Source organism: Sceloporus occidentalis, unplaced genomic scaffold (genome assembly GCF_023333645.1).
Source record: "Sceloporus occidentalis isolate IW3139 unplaced genomic scaffold, rSceOcc1.0.p SCAF_1, whole genome shotgun sequence".
Lineage (NCBI taxonomy): Eukaryota > Metazoa > Chordata > Lepidosauria > Squamata > Phrynosomatidae > Sceloporus > Sceloporus occidentalis.
Window position 1 is genome coordinate 172,219,225 of NW_028316981.1, and position 19,967 is coordinate 172,239,191.

The following is a 19,967-nucleotide window of genomic DNA, read 5'->3' on the forward strand; positions in this document are numbered from 1 at the left end:
AAGCAGACAGAGAAACAGAAATACAAGGAATCCTCACCTGAGCAGGTCGAGTTAGACTCATCTTCATTGTTCCCACAGTCATTGTCTCCATCACACAACCAGCGATTGGGGATGCAGCGATTGTTCTCACATTTGAAACGGTCTGAAGGGCATGTGTGTTGATCTGAAAAATAACAAAGAGAGGAAAAGGAACTTTAGAATTTTTTTTAGAACAAAGCATTTTTCTCTCCTACGTGCATTGCTTTATTTTGGATTGTCCCATCATAGAGTTTTTTCTGGGCAGTACTAATAAGTGTTAGCTATGATGCTACTGTCATTGTCTCTGAGATATTCTTCTGTCAGAGTCATATCCCATTATTGCTGCAGCCCAGCAGGTTTTTGGCACATTTTGGGGCTGAACAGGTTGGAGTGGGGGCATAGCAGTGACACAATGCACGCCCTGACTCCACCCCCAAGCTGCCATCATGCCACCTGCCCAACTGCACAGTGGGCGGTGTCATGGCACTCCTTTGGCACAATGTCCAGATGACACACACCAAAAGAAGTGTTGAAAAGTGCCGCTGCAGCAGCAAAGGCATCTTTTTTCCGGCTCCAAAAGGAGCAGCATTTTGCTGCTTCTTTTGGAGCCACCAGATTGGGGCCACGGTGTGTAGTTGCCATGGCCCTGATCTGGTGGGGTACAGGTCACCAGGACGCTGCTCCAAAGGGGCAGTCTGTTTAGCCCTTAGTCTGATTTTTCAGCAAAAGCTATGTGACATGAGAAACCCTATGAGTAGCAATGCTACGACCTGCATAGTCTCTTGGAGGTCTCTCATTCACAGGGTCACCATAAGTCAACTTCATGATAATTAATTATCAACTTCATGATAATTAATAACAACGATGCACAGCAAAAATCTGAAACAACCCTTTTGACAAAGCAAGTTGCATGAGTTTAGGAATGTAAAATTCTTAATTCAGTGGTGAAAGTCAAGTCAGTTTGTATTCTATACCAAAGTAGTTTCAAACAACCATAAAAACCAAATCCTGTAAGATAAACATAATGATCTGCAGCTAATATGGCTTCATGGAAAGCTGGATCATAATGTGTCAGATTATTAGTCCATCTAACATAGGACGACCAGTTCTGATTTGGCAGAGGCTCTCTAGGATTTCACAGAAGTAATCTTTCCTGTTAACCTCCTATCTGATCTTGGGGACTGGAGATGACAGGGAAGGAGTGTGCCACCGTCTTCCTGCAAGGCATATGCTCTGCTATTTGAGCTGTTCAATTTTCTAAATAATTTAACATGGTGGTTGTAGCTAATTTTCCAGAAAATGGGAAATATGATAGGAGGAGAGAAAGGGTACGAGAATGTTCCAATGTTCTGCAACCAAAAAGCCTAGCAACTTCCTTCTTTTTAATTATCAACTCAATTTCCAGGATGTTACAACACATATCAGACTAGAGGTTCTGTGCCTACCCTGAATCTACCCTGAAAACCAGGGCCATGGGCATGCACTAGAGCCTAACAATTTATATCACATTTTTGGCTGCCCCAGAACTCCATCGCATCCCCACAGCTGTCATGCTGAATGATTCGAAGTAATGATGTATCACTTCTGGTCACTCTTCAGGACACCCCAACAGGTAACTGGCTATTTCAGGGAGGGGGTCCCCTGAAACAGCATTGTACAGACCTACAAAGGATGTTAGATATTCCCAAAGTCTTTTTTGGCAAAAAATAATAATAATAATAAAAAAAAATAAAAAAAAATTTGGGGAAATGCCAGAGCCTGGAGTCAGCAGGAGTCCTAAGTACAATATTGTCCACTCGCATAGGACAAAATGTGGAACCCTGGGCTCAATTTGTTCAGGCTTCCAGATCTCCATCCTCTTTCTATAAATACAAAATTGAATATGCAACCTATGAGAGGTGAATATATAGTCCAAGAAGAACGTCTCTCACACCTTAGCTCCAGTCTCGATCTTCCAATACAGAGTCTTCTAGCATTTGAAAATGCTCTGGATTTCTCATCATTAATTCACCTGAAGCAAGGCACCCTCATTCTATATGGTGAACAGACATGGCCAAGGCCAATGTCTCATCTGCCATATGAGAGGGTGGAACTAGTCTAGTGTTTTGAGAGAAAATACGCACGGCAGAGCTCAGGTGCCTCATCGCTGTTGTCCAGGCAGTCATTGTCACCATCACACTTCCAGCGCTCCTGTATACAGCGGTTGTTCTTGCAAGCAAATTCCCCATGTTGGCATTGTGGTGGTGGGCTGTATGATGGGTTGACTAGCCAAGAAAAGAAGATGGGGAGAGAAGAGAGTTGAGTGTGAGGAATTTTTAAATGAGCAACACTTTCCTAGAGAACAAGTGAAGAGACTCCTCCCTCCCTCTCCCAGAATGTTTTTAGAGTGAGGTTGATGATGTTCTCTTATTCTAGTTTACTACAGTTCCACACACTGTAAAGCGACATACTCAAGGCCAAAGTGAACCTGATGCAATTCTTGCGATGGCACAGTGAAATGATGTCCCTTATAGAAAATGGCAAAAACAAGGTTTACTTTTTGGAATTTAGATTATTTTTTAATATTTTCAAGCTGTGGATGGTTGAAGCAGTGGATAAAAAAATCCATGGATACAGAAAGCTGACTGTATTTTATTTTTTTAAAAAAATGAATAGGATCTCTGCATGGGTGTGGGTATGTGTGAACACACAATCAAAATCTAAACCATGGCGTGGTGCAGAGAGTAGATTGGTACACATCTTCAAAGCCGTAGAATTCCGTGTAAGACTCTGTCTCTCATATTTGACTCTTACACACTGTTAAACAGGTAGCTACCTTGACAGGTGACAGAGTCTGGGCCCAAAATCTGGTCTTCTGCACAAGCACACTGCCTGCCATTAGGGATGGCCAGGCAAAGGCTGCTGCAGCCTCCATTGTTCACTCGGCAGCTGTTGGAGCCAACTGAAAAACAAATTGAATAGGAAAAGGAATGATAGGAGTTGAAACAGGTTCACATGGAGAAATATTGGATGTGGAGAAGAAAGAAAGAAAGGGCTTGGAAGGCTTTGCTTTGTACTAAAAGAAATATACCAAAGCCTCCTCAGCAGAGAAAACTAAGCTGGACTGCTCTCCAAGCATGTATCCCATTGAGACTGAATTCAAGGCCTTCTCAAACTATCCATCCTCATTGGAATCTATCAGCACACTGAGATTGTGATACAGGAGAAGATGTCACTGTACACATTGTTAAAGTAACTTTAACAAGACCCTGATATGTAAAACTGTGTTCTGCCTTTGCTCATAGAAAATCAAGAGTACTTTATGCATCATAAGTCTGTTTGCTGGTCACAACATCCCGTGCCTTGCCTAGTAAAGTGACAGTGTAGCTTTCTGCCTTGTTCACTGCAGCTCTGATCCCTAATACTGTCATTACAAAATATAATCTGATAGTAAGCTGAATATTAACTGAGTTTCAAGAAACATCCTTGTGTCCATATAGCTACACACCTTGCTGCTGCTGAGCATCATACATGCGGATCTCAAAGATTGGTGGACGTTCATTGCGCAAAAGTGTAACAACCTTGGAGTTCTGGTCAAGGCGATAAATGCTCCCACTCCGGTACTCAGTCCAGAAGAGAAAGTTGCTATAGTGGCACAGTCCAAAAGCATGATTCAGCTCGTTGCCATCATACACTATCTGCATGGTGAAGAGAGACATATATATACAAAGGAGGGTCTTTTGAGATACTGTGACCTACTCATAGGGACTAACTAGCTGTCAATTCACAACCAAATCATTCTGCTAGTCTTTAGCTTCTCTAAGGACTCTTTTCAGGTATGAGATGCATAAATGCAAAATAAATTTTGTTTCTGTGCATATAAAATTACATGTTCATCAGCTTTCAAACTGGCAACCATGTGGCTAGTTAGGTTGAGGTTTTTGCCCCACAAGGGCCACTGTTACTTTCAATATGATGATAGGGGCTATGCTAGTTTTGAAGGCACCCTATTCAGATATGGTGGGGAAAAGTGTGGTCCTCAATGGTCTGAAATTCCCATCATCTCCCATTCCTTGACTATGCAGTCTAACAAAGAGCAGAGTTGCAGTTGTGTAAAATATAGAAGGCCATATGTTGCCCAATCCTTACAGAAAATTAAGCTGTAGCTTCCTTAACCATTCACCATCGCCACTTAGGATACTCCAAACATGTCTAATTTAAAATAATGTAAGCTGCTCTGATAGCCTTTTGGCTGAAGAGCGGGGTATAAATACTATAAATAAAATAAAATAATAATAAAATATTTAAACATTGTTCAGGATAAGTTCCATGTCCCATCCATGCCAAGGCATTTCCAGCTCCAGCCACCTTTTCTTTCTTTGGAGGCTGCACATTGAGGTTAAGGGACAGCTTTCAGCTTAAGGGGGAAATTCACAGAACTCTATTAGTGTTTGCGCACTGCATCCCAGTGATAGATGGCCCAGAGAACAAAAGCACTAATGTATTTTAGCTGAAACCCCTCACTGCTCAAGAGGGCCAGATGTGGCCCCAGAGCCTGAGGATCTCCCTTCTCATTATACATTCATTGTTTAAGAACACATCTCCAACCCTTAAGACAACTTCCTATACTTGTCCCTGCTCTACTCTTCACTTCATCCCCCTCAGTCCTGTCCCTCTGTACTGTATCTGCAGGGTTATAGGAATTGTCAGATACATAGGTACACATCTGACAAAGCCTTAAGTCAAATAAATGTTACTCCTATTTGGGCTCAGTCCCCAGGACACAAAAAGAAGAGACATGAATGGAGTCATTACACCCACCAAGACAAAGAGCAACCAGGAGCATAAGCCTAGCATTAAATTGTGTGGCTGGGAATGGGGGTAGGATGGCAGATGTAGGTTGCTCATGGTAATGGAAGGGCACACATGCATCCCAATGCAATAGACAGAGAAACAACTGATACTGACCTTGCGTTCTGTACCATCCAGCATAACCATTTCAATCCGATCATAAAAGGCATCCACCCAGTACAGCACCTTAGCTGGAATGTCCAGGCTCAGCCCATTGGGCCACAGGACAGTCTTGGAGGTGATGAAGACATTACGGTGAGAGCCATCCATCCAAGCCCTTTCAATCTTCCCCCTTTTGCTATCCTTTGGGTCTTCCTCCCAGTCAGTCCAATACATCAACCTAGGAGCAAGAGAACACATAGCTTCAGTTTTAATTATTCTCTTACTCATGAAACCCAACTGTTCAGCTATTGTTTACTTAAATACATGGTTTTAAGGGGGGGAAACTCATAAAAACAATGGATGTATTTTAGAATGTCAATTAGCACTCTCCCATGTGAGGCACTTTTGAAAAGATCAATCATTGTTTTCCACATTAGTTCTTCTATTAAAAATATTTCATTTGTATGTTATGTTCACATAGTTACTTAATTGGATATTAATCTACTGCTATTCCATTTTGCTTTGTCTCCAAGACAGAAAAGCTAGTAGTAGCAAAGCAGCGACAAGTATATTCAACCTAGTTGTTTGAAATCACCATTAAGGCATTCATTATGAGCAGAAATAAAGGTAGACTAGCATATAAACAGAAGCTTAAAGGTATGCAGTCTCACAACAAAGCATGGAATATGCTCCTAATAGCAAAAGGATTCTCCAGCATTCTTTTATGATGTTGCTAAAAAAAAGATCTATCTAAATGCAAAAAGGGATAGCAGTAAGTTGGTGATGACCCCACAGCTGTATTTATGGTAAAAAAAACTTGCCAAGAATGGGAGAAAGACTACATATATTTGTTAGTCACATATGGTGACTGCTGGTTGGGGTTGGATTAGGCAGAAAACTGGGTGGTATGGAATGGAATAACCTGGACCAGTGAATGCTAGCTAACTGGAATCCTGAACAGGAGCACTCCACATGACAGTAAGATTTGTCATAGTTCCCATTTCCTGTCACTACTACAGAATCTGCTAATCAGAATAGAAACTGAAATTTTATTTCAAAAAAACAACAACAATATTAGTTGGTTGTAAATGAATATTTGTTGTAAATGAGTATGACCTCGTAATGTAATACAAAACATGAAATATGCTTTACATTCAGTTACATAACCAAAGAAAAATGTAAAGTGAAGATAATGTCTAAGTCCTGATTCTTTTCATGTCCCTCTTTTTATTTGTTATATATAATCATATATTTTAAACACACACATGCATGTATGCACTGTCAGGGATGATGGGAGTTGTAGCTCTTCACCTCTGGCTCGAACTCACCACCTTGTTGCGCACCGGCGCTGACCAGTTTTGGCCAGTGGATAAAGCTTAGCTCTAAAGCAGCAGTGTTACAGAGAATAGGCTGAAGACCCTGACAAACTCTCCAAGCCTTCTCACTCTTGCTTCCATAGAAGTCTTCACACTTCTTCAGGATTCAGCTGACTCTTGTATCTTCAGTCAAGACACCAGACAACTCAGTAGTCTTATATAAAAGATCTACTTTATTCCACTATATACAGCTAAACTATCCAACACAACAATACTCCAATACTACCCAACTACTACCCACAAAACACACTGGGATTCATAGTCATTATTATAGTCCTTGGATCATACCACCCACTCTTGTCAGTATCCACCCAGTGGGCATGTACATCCACTCTCATTGGTTCTCTTGTTTCTACCCAGAATTGATGATTTCATCATCTCTGCCTTGACCACTTAACAATTCTCAGGTGTGTTCAATTATCCACTTTGCACTTCTGTCCTTGGCATTCAGGACTTGTTAATTGTATTACCTTCTACACCTGTGTGGCTCTGATTTGCTTCTGCTGAGTCACTCTGACTCTCACATACATGTTTTATTTCAATCACTGTATATCCCATGTTGCTTTTTCCTTAACATGCACGCGCGCACACACACACACACACACAATCTCTGTAGTACAGTACTTCATTAACATTCCTAGCATGAGCTCCTGTTTTCCATAAAAGTAGTCTGTTAGCCACAAAAAACAGCAAATGAAAAAAATGTTCAGGGTTTTTGAAACATCTGGTTCCAAATATACATGTCTTGATCACATCCAGACTAGATTACTACAATTTCCTCTCCTTGGAACTTTCCTTGGAAAGTGTTTGCAGACTATATCTGATACAAAATTCACTGGCCCGAGACATTAGTGTTTGGATCACATCATGCACAGCAAAGGTACATTTTCATTCTAAAAGAGATCATTACTTGGCAGAGCTTGAAAAAGTTACTTTTAGGGGGGCATCAACTCCCAAAATCCCAGCCAAAGATGTAGTCTGAAAAGTAACATGATATTTAGTCTGTATTGATAATACAGCTTGCACCTCCCTTATATTGAAGTGTTTGAGACCAGGTGTTTTGGATTTTAGATTTTATTTTTTTTTTTTTGATATCTTGGAGATGAGACCAAAGTCTAAACAAGATTCATTAATGTTTAATAGACACTTTAAACACATAGCCCACAGGTAATTTTATACAATGTTTTAAAATAACGTTATGCACGAAGCAAAGTTTGTGTTCAATGAACTACCAGAAATTAAAGGTGTCATGATCTCAGCCACCCATGAAAAATGTTTGGGGCCTTGGAATCATAGAATCATAGAGTTGGAAGAGACCACAAGGGCCATCCAGTCCAACCCCCTGCCATGCAGGAAATCCAAATCAAAGCATCCCCAACAGATGGCCATCTAGCCTCTGCTTAAAGACCTCCAAGGAAAGAGCACTACACTCCAGGGGAGTTTGTTCCACTGTCAAACAGTCCTTACTGTCAGGAAGTTCTTCCTAATGTTCGGGTGGAATCTCTTTTCCTGTAGCTTGCATCCATTGTTCTGGGTCCTGTTCTCTGGAGCAGCAAAAAACAAGCTTGCTCCCTCCTCAATATGACATCCTTTCAAATATTTAAACAGGGCTATCATATCACCTCTTAACCTTCTCTTCTCCAGGCTAAACATCCCCAGCTCCCTGAGTCGTTCCTCATAGGGCAAGGTCTCCAGACCTTTCACCATTTTAGTCGCCCTCCTTTGGACACGCTCCAGTTTTTCAATGTCCTTTTTGAATTGTGGTGCCCAGAACTGGACACAATATTCCAGGTGGGGCCTGACCAAAGCAGAATACAGTGGCACTATTACTTCTCTTGATCTAGACACTATACTTTTATTGATGCAGCCTAGAATTGCATTGGCCTTTTTAGCTGCTGCATCACACTGTTGACTCTTGTTCAACTTATGGTCTACTTGGACTCCTAGATCTCTTTCACATGTACTTTCATTAGGCAATGTGTCTCCCATCCTATATCTGTGCATTTCATTTTTCTGCCCTAAGTGCAGTACCTTACATTTCTCTGTGTTGAATTTCATTTTGTTAGCTTTGGCCCAGCTTTCCAGTCTATCCAGATCATTCTGAATGTTGGTCCTGTCCTCTGGAGTATTAACTATTCCTCCTAATTTGGTGTCATCTGCAAATTTGATAAGTGTGCTCCCAATTCTGTCATCCAGGTCATTGATAAAGATGTTGAATAACACTGGGCCCAGGACAGAGCCCTGTGGGACCCCACTGGTCACTTCCCTCCAGGAGGAAAAAGAGCCATTGTTGAGCACCCTTTGGGTTCGGCCGGTCAACCAATTACAGATCCATTTAACAGTTCCTTTGTCTAGCCCACATTTTACAAGCTTGTTTGCAAGAATGTCATGGGAAACCTTGTCAAAGGCCTTACTGAAATCAAGATATACTATATCCACAGCATTCCCTTCATCTACCAAGCTGGTAATTTTATCAAAGAAAGAGATCAGATTTGTCTGGCATGACTTAAACCCATGTTGAGTTTTTGTGATTATGGCATTGCTTTCTAGATGTTCACAGACTCTCTGTTTAATGATCTGCTCTAGAATCTTTCCTGGTATTGATGTCAGACTGACTGGACGATAATTGTTGGGATCCTCTTTATTCCCCTTTTTGAAGATGGGGACAACGTTTGCCCTCCTCCAGTCTGCTGGGACTTCTCCTGTTCTCCAGGAGTTCTCAAAGATTATTGCCAATGGCTCCGATATTAAATTTGCCAGTTCTTTTAATACTCTTGGATGTAGTTCATCTGGTCCTGGAGACTTATATTCATTTAGATTAACAAGGTTAATCTACTATCTCTTTACTTATTCTGTGCTGAAATTCCCCTGTTCTGTCCTCTGCTCCATTATCTTCAGGTTGAGCACCCTTTTCCTTTTCTGAGAAGACTGAGGCAAAGAAGGTGTTGAGTAATTCTGCCTTTTCTCTGTCTTCTGTTAGCATTTTGCCATCTTCTCCATGCAGTGGCCCTATCGTTTCCTTCTTCTTCCTTTTGCTGCGGACATATCCAAAAAAGCCCTTTTTGTTGTTCTTAACCTCTCTAGCAAGCCTGAGTTCATTCTGCGCTTTAGCTTTTCTGACTTTACCCCTGCACATGCCTGCTATTTCTTTGAATTCCTTTTTTGTGATTTTCCCCCTTTTTCCATTTCTTGGAGTATTTCAGATTTTGGCATTCCAGAAAAGGAAGACTCAATCTATATTACTACAGGTTGAATCTTCCTTTTCCAAAATGCCAAAATTGCTATAGGTAGCTTGAAGTCTTAACAGGCAGTCATAACAAATGCTCTTGAAATATGCTGCTTTCCAATTCCCTTACAATTTACTGTTGAACATATTCAAGGATGGAGCATCTAAATTTTGCTGAGACTCTATTAACACACAAACATATACACAAATACCTAAAATGGCTCTTACATACCAGTTTTCCTAATCCTCCTCATTTCTACAGTGGGCTTCATGGCAAAGAGGAGTTTCTAAGAGAAGGAGGGGGTTCAGAACTCAGTGATAGTGCCAATGTCCATAAATCTGTTCGAGGTTTTAGTCTAAACTTTAAAGAAGCAATATTTTTGGTGTATTGTGTTAGTTGTGCGGTTTTATTTAAATTATATTAGATTAGTTTAGTTTTGAGTGTGATGTATTGTTTCTTCTTTGTAATGTCTGCTCCCTTCTATGTAGTTTTATGCCTTTAAAACTGTGTGTTAATTTAATTTTTTTTTAAAATAAACAGCTATTTAAGATGATGTCCAGATTAAAACCTAAAGTGGATATACCACCCGACTGATATTTAAGCCAATAGCCATCGCTGACAGTACTGGCCTGAGTGGGAACCAGGCCTTGCCCTACAAGCATAGCAGAAGGAGCAACCAAGAGGTCAGAGCCAAGAGTCTAGTTATCAACTCAGACGGCACTCATTAAAAGAAAATTAACTATGGGTCCAGAGAAGAGATGGAAAGTTACTGGATGAAAAATTTGCTGAGCTGGAATACCACCTCCCCCAAAAGTATTGTTTCCAAGCTCCAGCACAGATGACAAGAACTTCTGCCTCCTTCACCACTGCAGGAACAGGATGGTGTCAGAAACATGCTTAAGCCCAGGACATGATCAGTTTTTTCTGACATTAACCAACCACAGCATGGCTAATTCATTCCACAGCAGACATTTGGTTCTGTGCTTCCTTGAGAAGCACTACACAAAGAGAAAACAGATACTGGCAAGCTAGCATGTAAGATGGCACTGCAAATGATTTCTGTGACCACATTATTATCTGGAAATGAATGAAGAAGACTCTTGAACATTTGTCTTGCAGAGAATGAGATGAAGAACAGATGGAATGTTGCAATACCCCAGCACAAAAGAAGAGTCAATGAGGACAAGGAAAAAATAGCTCCTGCAATGGAGATGAACTCTACTTTTCATGAGAAATCATGAGTGAGTGCGCATTGCAGTTTCATTTCCTGCTGGGCCTGACTGACTCCTAAGAGCATGACATGCCTTTCAAACCTACAGGGACTGAAGCCCCAGAGACACCAGAGTGAAAAGAGGAGTGAGGGGCTTTTGGGCTGAAATTCCCAGTGAGCCAATGCAGGAGGCAAACATTTCCTGCTAGCTGAGTGGAAATTCTCTGGTTCACAAGCCATGCAAGAGGATCAGTGAAACTGTGCAAACAAGTGACAGACACAATTTGAAGCACGAAGGGGATATAAAAAAGAAGAGAGCAAAGAAATGTATTCTACAGTATCTCACCTGAGGTAATGCAGAAAGCAGAACCGCAATCCATTCCTGAACTGAACTCAAAGAGCCGGGGGTTTAAGTCCCTACATGGCCTGCATCTTATGTTTTGGACAACAGTACCCATTTCAAAATATTTTTATTTTTAAAACACATACTTAGAACTAAAGCCAAATTTAAAAAAAAAGACTAGACATTACAGACATGTTGTTGTTGTTGTTGTTGTTGTTGTTGCTGTTGTTGGGTGCTTTCAAGTAGTTTCTGACTTACAGCAACCCTAAGGCAACTCTATCATAGGGTTTTCTTGGCAAGATTTGTTCAGAGGAACTTTGCCATTGCCTTCCCCTAAGGCTGAGAGTGTGTGACTTGCTCAAGATCACCCAATAAGTTTCTGTGGTTCTATGATCATTCTTAAATGTCTAGCTCTTCCTTTATTAATTAACATGCTACATTTCATCTGTATGATTAATTCATTAATGATCAAAACCAATGCTCACTACTCTCATTGTTTCCCAAGAAGATTAGTAGGTTTCCAATTTTTCAAAGGATTATTACCAATGACTTTTCTCTAATCAAAGTTGACAAATTAGCCATCTCTGCTAATTCATTCATTTTAAGCAAGGACAGATTGCTTACCTGTAATTGTAGTTCTTCGCTCAAATGGGTTATCCTGCACCTGCACAGAGCGTATTTGGAACTTTCTAGAGCTATTATAATAGTGTTTTGGCATGAGCCCTGCCCACTCTCCAGCTGCCTTACTGGCTCTCCTCCTGCCTAATCCCTCAGTTCCATGGACGCCAAAAGCAGCAGTCCAGGATCTAAGGAGAGGCAGGGCATGACGTGAGGAGGATGAACGGGTTTGTGTGAATTCACAGATGACTACTTGAAGAACTACAGTTACAGGTAAGCAACCTTTCCTTCTTCGTTGTGGTCTCTGAATCACACAAATGGGTTAGACTAGCAAGCTGTAGCCCAAGGAACAGGGAGTGTCATGCCATACAAGAAAGGCACATTGCTCCCAAACAGAATCACCATTTGTGAACCTGGGCCAAAGGACATGTAGACATACGAACGAATGGTCTCGATGATGTGGCAACTCTACAGAAGTCAAGCAGAAAAATACAATACAGAGATGCAGTGGAAACAACAACCAATCTAGCTAAAGAAGCATTCACACTGGCAGAAAAACAGGCTTGCCTGCTAAATCGTATGTTGCACAGACAGTTGCTAAACCCCAGCGACAAAGACACTTGGGAAGTACTGGCCAACTCTACTCCGTAGATGAGTGACAGAAGAATAATTCTGGAGGTTAGCACCCAACAACACTAAGACAGTCACTAAGTACTGGAATAGCAAGGGCAAGAACAATAGCATTTACATTTTATACTGTTTAGTAGCGACCTGGGAAGCCTCTACACAGTTTGCAAGGTGTAAGTCTAGGATTGAACTTACAACCGTGTGAACTTATAACTGTGTGACTGCAGTACTAGGATCTAACTTCTGTGCCACCAGGGGTGACAGAGATGGGCAGAAACAAGACCATCAAGAAAATAAACCTCTGGCATAGACAAGCAGAGGACACAGGTTTGGTGGCAATGGCAATCTCCAACAGAAAGATATCCTGCAGGTATGTGACATGAAGGCAGAAGAAGATATTAACTGGAAGCAGTTATTGAACTAGCAGAAAATACAAGAAGGTATGGTATACAAACGCACCACAGAAAAAATGCACCACAACCTGAAGAGCAAAAGATACCTGCAGCAAATGTGAAACTGTGTAAATCATGGCTTCAGTAAGTGAAAAAGGGCTCAGTAAGTCCTTGAAAAAATGAAGATATGTCTATGAAGGGATCTTCAATGTAGGATAGGGGCAGTCAGATGATAAAACCACTGGAAGTCATTATATGAGATAGTGTGGCATCAACAAGTAGATCATTTGGAAACAAAAGAACACCACGGGCTAAATGTCCTTTTAGTATAGAGAATGAAGCAAACAAAATCTAAGCCCAGCAATAATGTGGCTAAGCAACACCAGCAAAGAAAACAGAGAGAAACTGTCTGCACCAGAAAAGTGAGCAGCTGAAGGTGTGGACAGTCCATCCCATCTAAAGAGAGTTTAAACAGTATTGATCTGGAAAAGGACTCACCTTACAACGACATGCTGGAATGACCAGTGCTGTCAGTAGGGGAAATGAAGAAGGCATCTGTGACACCCTGAAAATAAGAATGTGTGAGCAACAGGAGCAAACACAATACAGAGGTACGTGCAATGAAGAGTATTTCCTAAGTAAAGCTGTACATGTGATCCGACAGGATAAACAAACAATATACCAGGAGTAATAAAGTGCTAACCAGATCATGCATGAATAATTGAATAAAAGAAATAAAGAATCACAGAGTTGGAGGAGACCTCAAGGCCATGAAGTCCAACTCCTTGCCACGCAGAAACTGAACACCAAGCAACCCGACAGAAAGTCATACAGCCTCAACCCAAATATTTCAAAAAAGAGAGAGGCACCACCACACTGGGAAAAGGTGTGTTGCACTGTCAAACAGGTCTTGCTATCAGGAAGTTCCTCCTAATGTTCAGGTGGAATATCCATAGGTGTAGCTTGAAACCACTGCATCGTGGCCAGCATGAGCATAAGAGTTTTAGAGACCATACAAACGTGCCATACAAAACCCCTATTATATAGATACGGGAAGTGAAAATGAAGCATGAAATATGACTTCATGTGTGAGGGACATCATCCTGCTCTATATATTAGGCTCAATGGGCTAGTGGTGAGTCAAAGAAGCCCAAACAAAAAGAAACAGTCTGCTTGCAAGGGAAGCACTGTAACAAAGATCACACGTTGCCAAAAACAATGCAGAGGGGCCAATTGGAATGCAAGGGAGCAGGTAACTGTAGTGGCACTATTGAACATCCCAGAGCAAGTGTGCTGTCAGGGCATAGTGACTCGGGAGAGTACAGGCTTCCCTTTTTTGGAAGGAACTCCCAGCCTCGGAGCATAGGAAGAATGCAGAATGCAGAAATGCACAGAGTCTTTTCAGGACTGCAGTTGGCGACTAGAAACATAGCCACTTCACCAGAATGACGTCTTGAGACAAGACAGCCAAAGGAACCAGGGCACAATGATAACAATCAGTACGGAAACACGGGACAGGTATGTTTGTTCCAAAACATCAAAACGTCAACCTGGGTTGGATGGATCCTTGAAATGGAGGCTCAAACGCAAGGTTTCGAATCATATGAGTGTCCCGATCAGTTTCAACCCTCGGCACTGACAAAATACCTCTCAAGGAGTAAGGGATGTTAATAACTGACATATGGTATCATGGTAGTACATGGGACAAAAAGTCCCCAATCCGAGTGACTGAAATTCCTTACATTGCCCCCAGAGGGAGTGAGGGCTGGCTGGTATTGAACTCGCAACCTTGTGGTTTGTGTGTGAGTGGCTGCTGTATAGGCAGTTAACCACTGTGCCACCAGGGCCACAGGGTAGGTGTCATATAAGACCGCCTGAGGGCCAATCGAGGTAGGGCAGGGAACAAGAAGCTGACGATATGTCCAAAGTAGACCATTTCCCAATTGCCCGAAAGCCTCAGATAGGCTGAGCTCATACAGTAGAGCTGTTACCCTTGCCTCAGTAATGCAATGGGCCTTTGCCAAGTACAAACAGCGAGGCGAGCTGCCATTTAAGTCTGTTATTTTATCATAAATTGTGACATTCCTCTTAAAATACTAACGAAGAATGGAAAAGAATGAAGAAATAACCACCAAAACACAGGCTGATCCTGTCATTAGGTGAATTTAAAGTCTGGCAGGAAAATGAAACTCTGAAGATGCTGGTGCTGCTGCAGCGGACAAAAAGGAACTGAGGGTTTCAGTGGAAGAGAGCCAATAAGGCAGTTGGAGAGTGTGCAGGGCTACCACCAAAAGGCTTCTAATCGCTCTAGAAAGTTCTGAATATGGTCTGTGCAGGCACAGGAAAACCCATTTGTGTGTTTCACAGAGACCACAACGAAGAACCATTCTTCTTTTGTAGGTAATATGTCACTCTTCTAATTGTGAAAGTATAATAGCCTCACTGCTTTGCTCATATATTGTAGTATTCTTCCATAGTTTCTTTCCAGTTGATCGTCCATCAGTCCCAGAGGAAAAAGCTCAGGTTTTAATTGTATCTGGGCCTGGTACCTTTCAGCTGATTTACAAGTCCACCCCATGGGGTAAAATGTTCTTTCTTCCTTTTCATATTTCCAGAAAACATTAGAAGTTCCCTTGTACACTTTAGACAATTTCACAAGAGTCATACACAGCATGAGGTAAATTTCAATCCTTTTACCCACATGTTTTCACATTATTTCATTTGTATATTTTAACTAAAATTACTAGCTCATTTTATAATACAATCCTTCACTTGTTCATCTTCTCTATCAAATTTCAACAAGATTTTATACATTTTACCAATCACCTAATAATTTAAACAAAACTGAAATTCAAACTCATATTTACATTGTTTAGAACCATATTTTTAGGCAAATAAAATTGTATTGCTTTTATTCCAAATAGCTGTGATACGAAAGCCTTGAATACCAAAACCCTTCATCAAAAGTTGCACGCAACAAAGTCAGTAGGACCCATTTAATAAAACTATCTACAAAAGCCATTTCTTCCAAAATTCTAAATAAAAAAATCCAATTCAGATTGTCAAAGGCCTTTTCGACAACCAAAAAAACATGTAGCTTGCTTCTCATTATGTTATTCTAAATATTCCCGTATGTTTAATACATTTCTGGTGTTGTTTCTTAATTGCCTTTTTGGTAAAATTCCACATTGCTCATGATAAATAAAGTCCTGGAGAATAATTTTGAATCTCTTGGACAAGATCAATGTAAATAATTTATTATTCAAAAGTGATATTGGTCTATACATTTTTTGTCAAAGTAAAACCCTGGTCTTCTTTGGAATCAATGCTATATAGCTCTTTCCAACAATCAACAAACTTTCTGGTTTGCAAGATGAAAGTCACTGTCTTCTGTAGTGGGAGCAAAGGCTCCGCCTCAAAACATTTATAACAAGATGTTAACAACCCATCTGGTCCAGGTGTCTTCCTAATACAGTGGTCCCCCGGGTTACGAAATTAATTCGTTCCGCTGCCCTTTTCGTAACCCGGAAACTTTCGCTAGCCGAAATGCCCATAGGCGCTAATAGCGAAAGCCGCTTTTTGGTGCGAAATCGCGCCGAAAAGCACCAAAAGTTTTTTCGTAACCCGAAAAAACTTTCGTAACGCGGAACAGTTTTTTTAAGTAAATTTATTTCGTAACCCGGAAATTTCGTATCCTGGCGCATTCGTATCCCGGGGTACCACTGTAGTCTTCTTAACAGCATCACAAATTTCTGTTATGGTTACAGGAGCATTTATACTTCATCTCAAATCATCTGTATTCTTTGGCAAATTCAGTTTGGTCAACTTCTCTGAAGAAATTTCTTGCCATTTATATAAAGAAGAATTAAATCAATAACAAGCCTTTTGCATCTTCTTATTGTCGATTATCACGTCATTCTTGTCTGGTATCTATGTAAACAACCTTTCGGGTTTATCTGCAAATTCAACGTTCTTTTGTTTTACACACTTTAATTATTAGTGCTTTTATCCAAATTGTTTTGAAAAATTCCTTCAGTTTGTTCTTACAATTCTCAACTATCTTTCTGTTCTGCAAAACAGAGCAAAAACTTTTAAGAACTAATGTCATGGGTTGTGACTTCTTGATAATATATCAGGGTTTCTCTCTCTCTCTCTTGCTCTCTCTAGTAATTAGAGTTTTCAACATCTAAGTCATACCAATTCTCGAAAAAGGCCTAGGCTTTTCAGAAAAATAAGTATAATCCCCAAAGTCTCCATTTTTATACCTCCATCTATCTACCAACTCCAAATGTTCTAATAATTTAAAGAACATTTTTGGCAATTTGCCTTGAGATGTCTTGGTTTTTCAGATGTTCCATCCTTTTCAGGAGAGACTATCCCATTACAATCCCATATAAACACCAATTATTATAAAACAGACCCATCACTTTGTCCATGAGCTCCACATAAAAAGCAGCTTTATCTTCACTTGGAGCATATACTCTCCACTAGGATCTTGTATTACCCCTGTAATACAATCTAGATTCCTACATGCCTACTATTATTATCAGCCAAAACCAATTCTGGGCCCAGGAAAGGATTTATATATAAAACTACCCTGTTTTTTTCTTCTGACCTGCAGAGAAAAATCCTTCCCTCAGTTTTTACATATCAAATATTTAATATCCTTTTTAAAAAATAAATAAATATGCATCTCTGGATAGACAAAGTATAGCCTGTTGAAATTTATTCAAATGATGAAATAGCTTTCTATCCTTCTGTAGAGTATTAGCTCCATTAACGTTCTGGGTAAGACATTTGTAATCCATGGTCAGTTCAGCTATTCAGATACATCCCACCTGTGGAAGTGTGGTCTTGATTGTGAATCCCGATCTTCTATATCCAATGAGGTTTGTTTCTATTGCAGCTGGCCTTCTCCATGTTTCTTTAGGCCAGAGCAGATGGGCAGGAAAAAACGGCTCGGTCCTGGGTTTTCTAAAAACGCATCGTCCACACGGCCTGCTGCAAGTTGGGTCAAACTCCACACCACACAGCATCAAGCCATGCTGCATAGCTATTTTTTGTCACCTCCCCACCATGCATCTGCATCATTGTACAAACACACTGCCTGCAACCTCCAATTACCTCTCTCTTCCCACGCAGTTGCCATTCTATTCGACGCCTGCCCATATGACACAGTCACACTGATACATTGACAAAGAACAATTATGGACCCCCCCCCCCCAATACATGCCCCTTTATCCCATGTCCCCCTGTTGGACTGCCTGTTTTGTGCATATTGTAATTATATCTATTACATTATTGATTATTGTGTTTTTGAATTGCCACAGTCCCTTACTGGCACTGGGCTGTTATATGCTGGTGCAATGAGGCACATTTTCCACCCTCAGTCTGAGTATCCAAGCTTCTATTCACTCTGGTTTTTAGACCCAGAGCATGGCTTCATTTCGCTTTCCACTCTGTTTCACCTTGTGTGTCATCTAAACAGCCAAGCTTCAAAGCAGTTAGAAGCAGCTTTATTTGGGACTATCCCTGAGCCACATCTTTCATTTTCTATTCCTCTGATCCCCAGATTGACTTGGTTTTTTTTTATTTCAAAAACTCCCCCGTTTTCTCAATCAAATCCAGCTGACATCTTTGGTTTTTAAATATAAAACCCAATCCTTCTGGATTTCTCCAATTAAATGGAATCCCTTTTCGCATCAGCTTATCTGCAAGGAAATTAATCTTTTCTCTTGCACCAAAATTCTCATGCACATATTCTTCAAAACTGTTATCTTTCTTCCATTCACCTTCAATTTACTCATAAAATATTTCTGAAGAACTTACCAAAAACTCAGGAAACTTACCCAAGCTATGCTTTCTAATGTGAAATGACAGTCACTTTCTCTTAAATCTAATTTGATTCATAGTTTAAGAAAGTGAGTTAGCAAACGTAAAGTCCATTTATGAAAAATCTTGCTTTACCATGGCTGGGCAAATTGACTGCCCATCCCTATCCCCCACTACACTCACAGTGACCACATGCAATCTCTTCAAGACTATTTCTTCTGGGTCTACTTCCTTTGTAATCCCTAGTACACACCCTTTATCTGAAGGGAGGGGTTATGGCAGCAGGTAATCATACCCTGTCAAGGAGAACTGTGACAAACTATCTTTGTTGCACTAGTATGCAGTCGAAGATTAGCCATGTTACCTTGTTTGGAAGTCTAACCAGACCTGCATCAATCAGCAGAAGAGTGGGACTATCACTGGAACATCTTCTCAGATTGACTCCACTCTCTGAAGGAAGTAGGGATACTCGGGAAGAGAGTTTTCTAAACAACTACAAATGCTTTCCTCTGGGACACTTCTTTCCTACCTATTCTAATTTCATTTTGGCAGCCAATGAACTGATTTTCTCAAACCTTAAATAAGCCACCAAGATAGCTGCTTATCTTCTTTGTTCTTGTTCTACTCCATGTTGTTTCCACATTAAAGATTTTTAAAACTATTTTTAAATTCTAATGTGTGGTGTCTTAAAAAAAAACCCTACTGTACTGAGGACTAAGGATATAGGTATAATAAGTAAGTATATGGATGCATGGCATGAAGGAATGAAAGTAGGAGCTGTGCTTGGAGAAAGAACCAGAAACATATATCTTACAGGAGACTGGGAGAGAGAAGTCCTAGCCCTCGAAAATATAACCCTCGAATAACAGATGCTTTGCTGGTTCACTTTTTGCTTTTACATCTCAATATCCCCAACTCAACAGCTGCCAAAACAGGACTCCCTGGTACTTTCTGGAAAGAGTCACCACACCCACCCATTCAAAGGATCCACCACAATGGCTCGAGGGTGAGTCATCTTCCCTTCAATCAATGTTTTCCGGGTCTGGGCTGCTTTCTCTAGCCGGGCAACACTGATGGTCTTCTTGGGCCCATCGTCAGTCCAGTAGAGGTTGTTTCCCATCCAGTCCACAGCGATGCCTTCCACATTGTGAATGCCTGGAAGGAGTTAAATCAACAAACGCGCTCAGCACAGACCAGGCAGATGGGGACACATCAAACACGGAAGACTCAAGCTAAAGTGACAGGACCATATGAATGGTGCCATGCGCTCCACTGCCTGATTTCTACTGAAACAGACAGGGCATGGGGCTTGATGGACAACAGAAGCAGAACACAGTCAACAGCAGAACACAGCATTTAGGTTCATACCCATAGGCAATTTATAGGAAATCT

General features: G+C 40.8%; 1 protein-coding gene across 6 annotated transcripts in view; it reads right to left on the reverse strand.

Annotated features, from left to right (window-relative positions):
• Window positions 1-19,967, reverse strand: part of LRP1 (LDL receptor related protein 1) — a 387,970-nt gene that overhangs the window by 125,685 nt on the left and 242,318 nt on the right. For all 6 annotated transcript variants that reach the window (XM_089482386.1, XM_089482379.1, XM_089482373.1 and 3 more), the window contains 6 exons: window positions 19,550-19,730; window positions 4,966-5,188; window positions 3,506-3,695; window positions 2,834-2,959; window positions 2,142-2,282; window positions 38-163 (listed from right to left, as the gene is read on the reverse strand). In XM_089482386.1, the coding sequence (XP_089338512.1) occupies window positions 38-163; window positions 2,142-2,282; window positions 2,834-2,959; window positions 3,506-3,695; window positions 4,966-5,188; window positions 19,550-19,730 (987 nt within the window). The remainder of the gene's footprint in view (window positions 1-37; window positions 164-2,141; window positions 2,283-2,833; window positions 2,960-3,505; window positions 3,696-4,965; window positions 5,189-19,549; window positions 19,731-19,967) is intronic.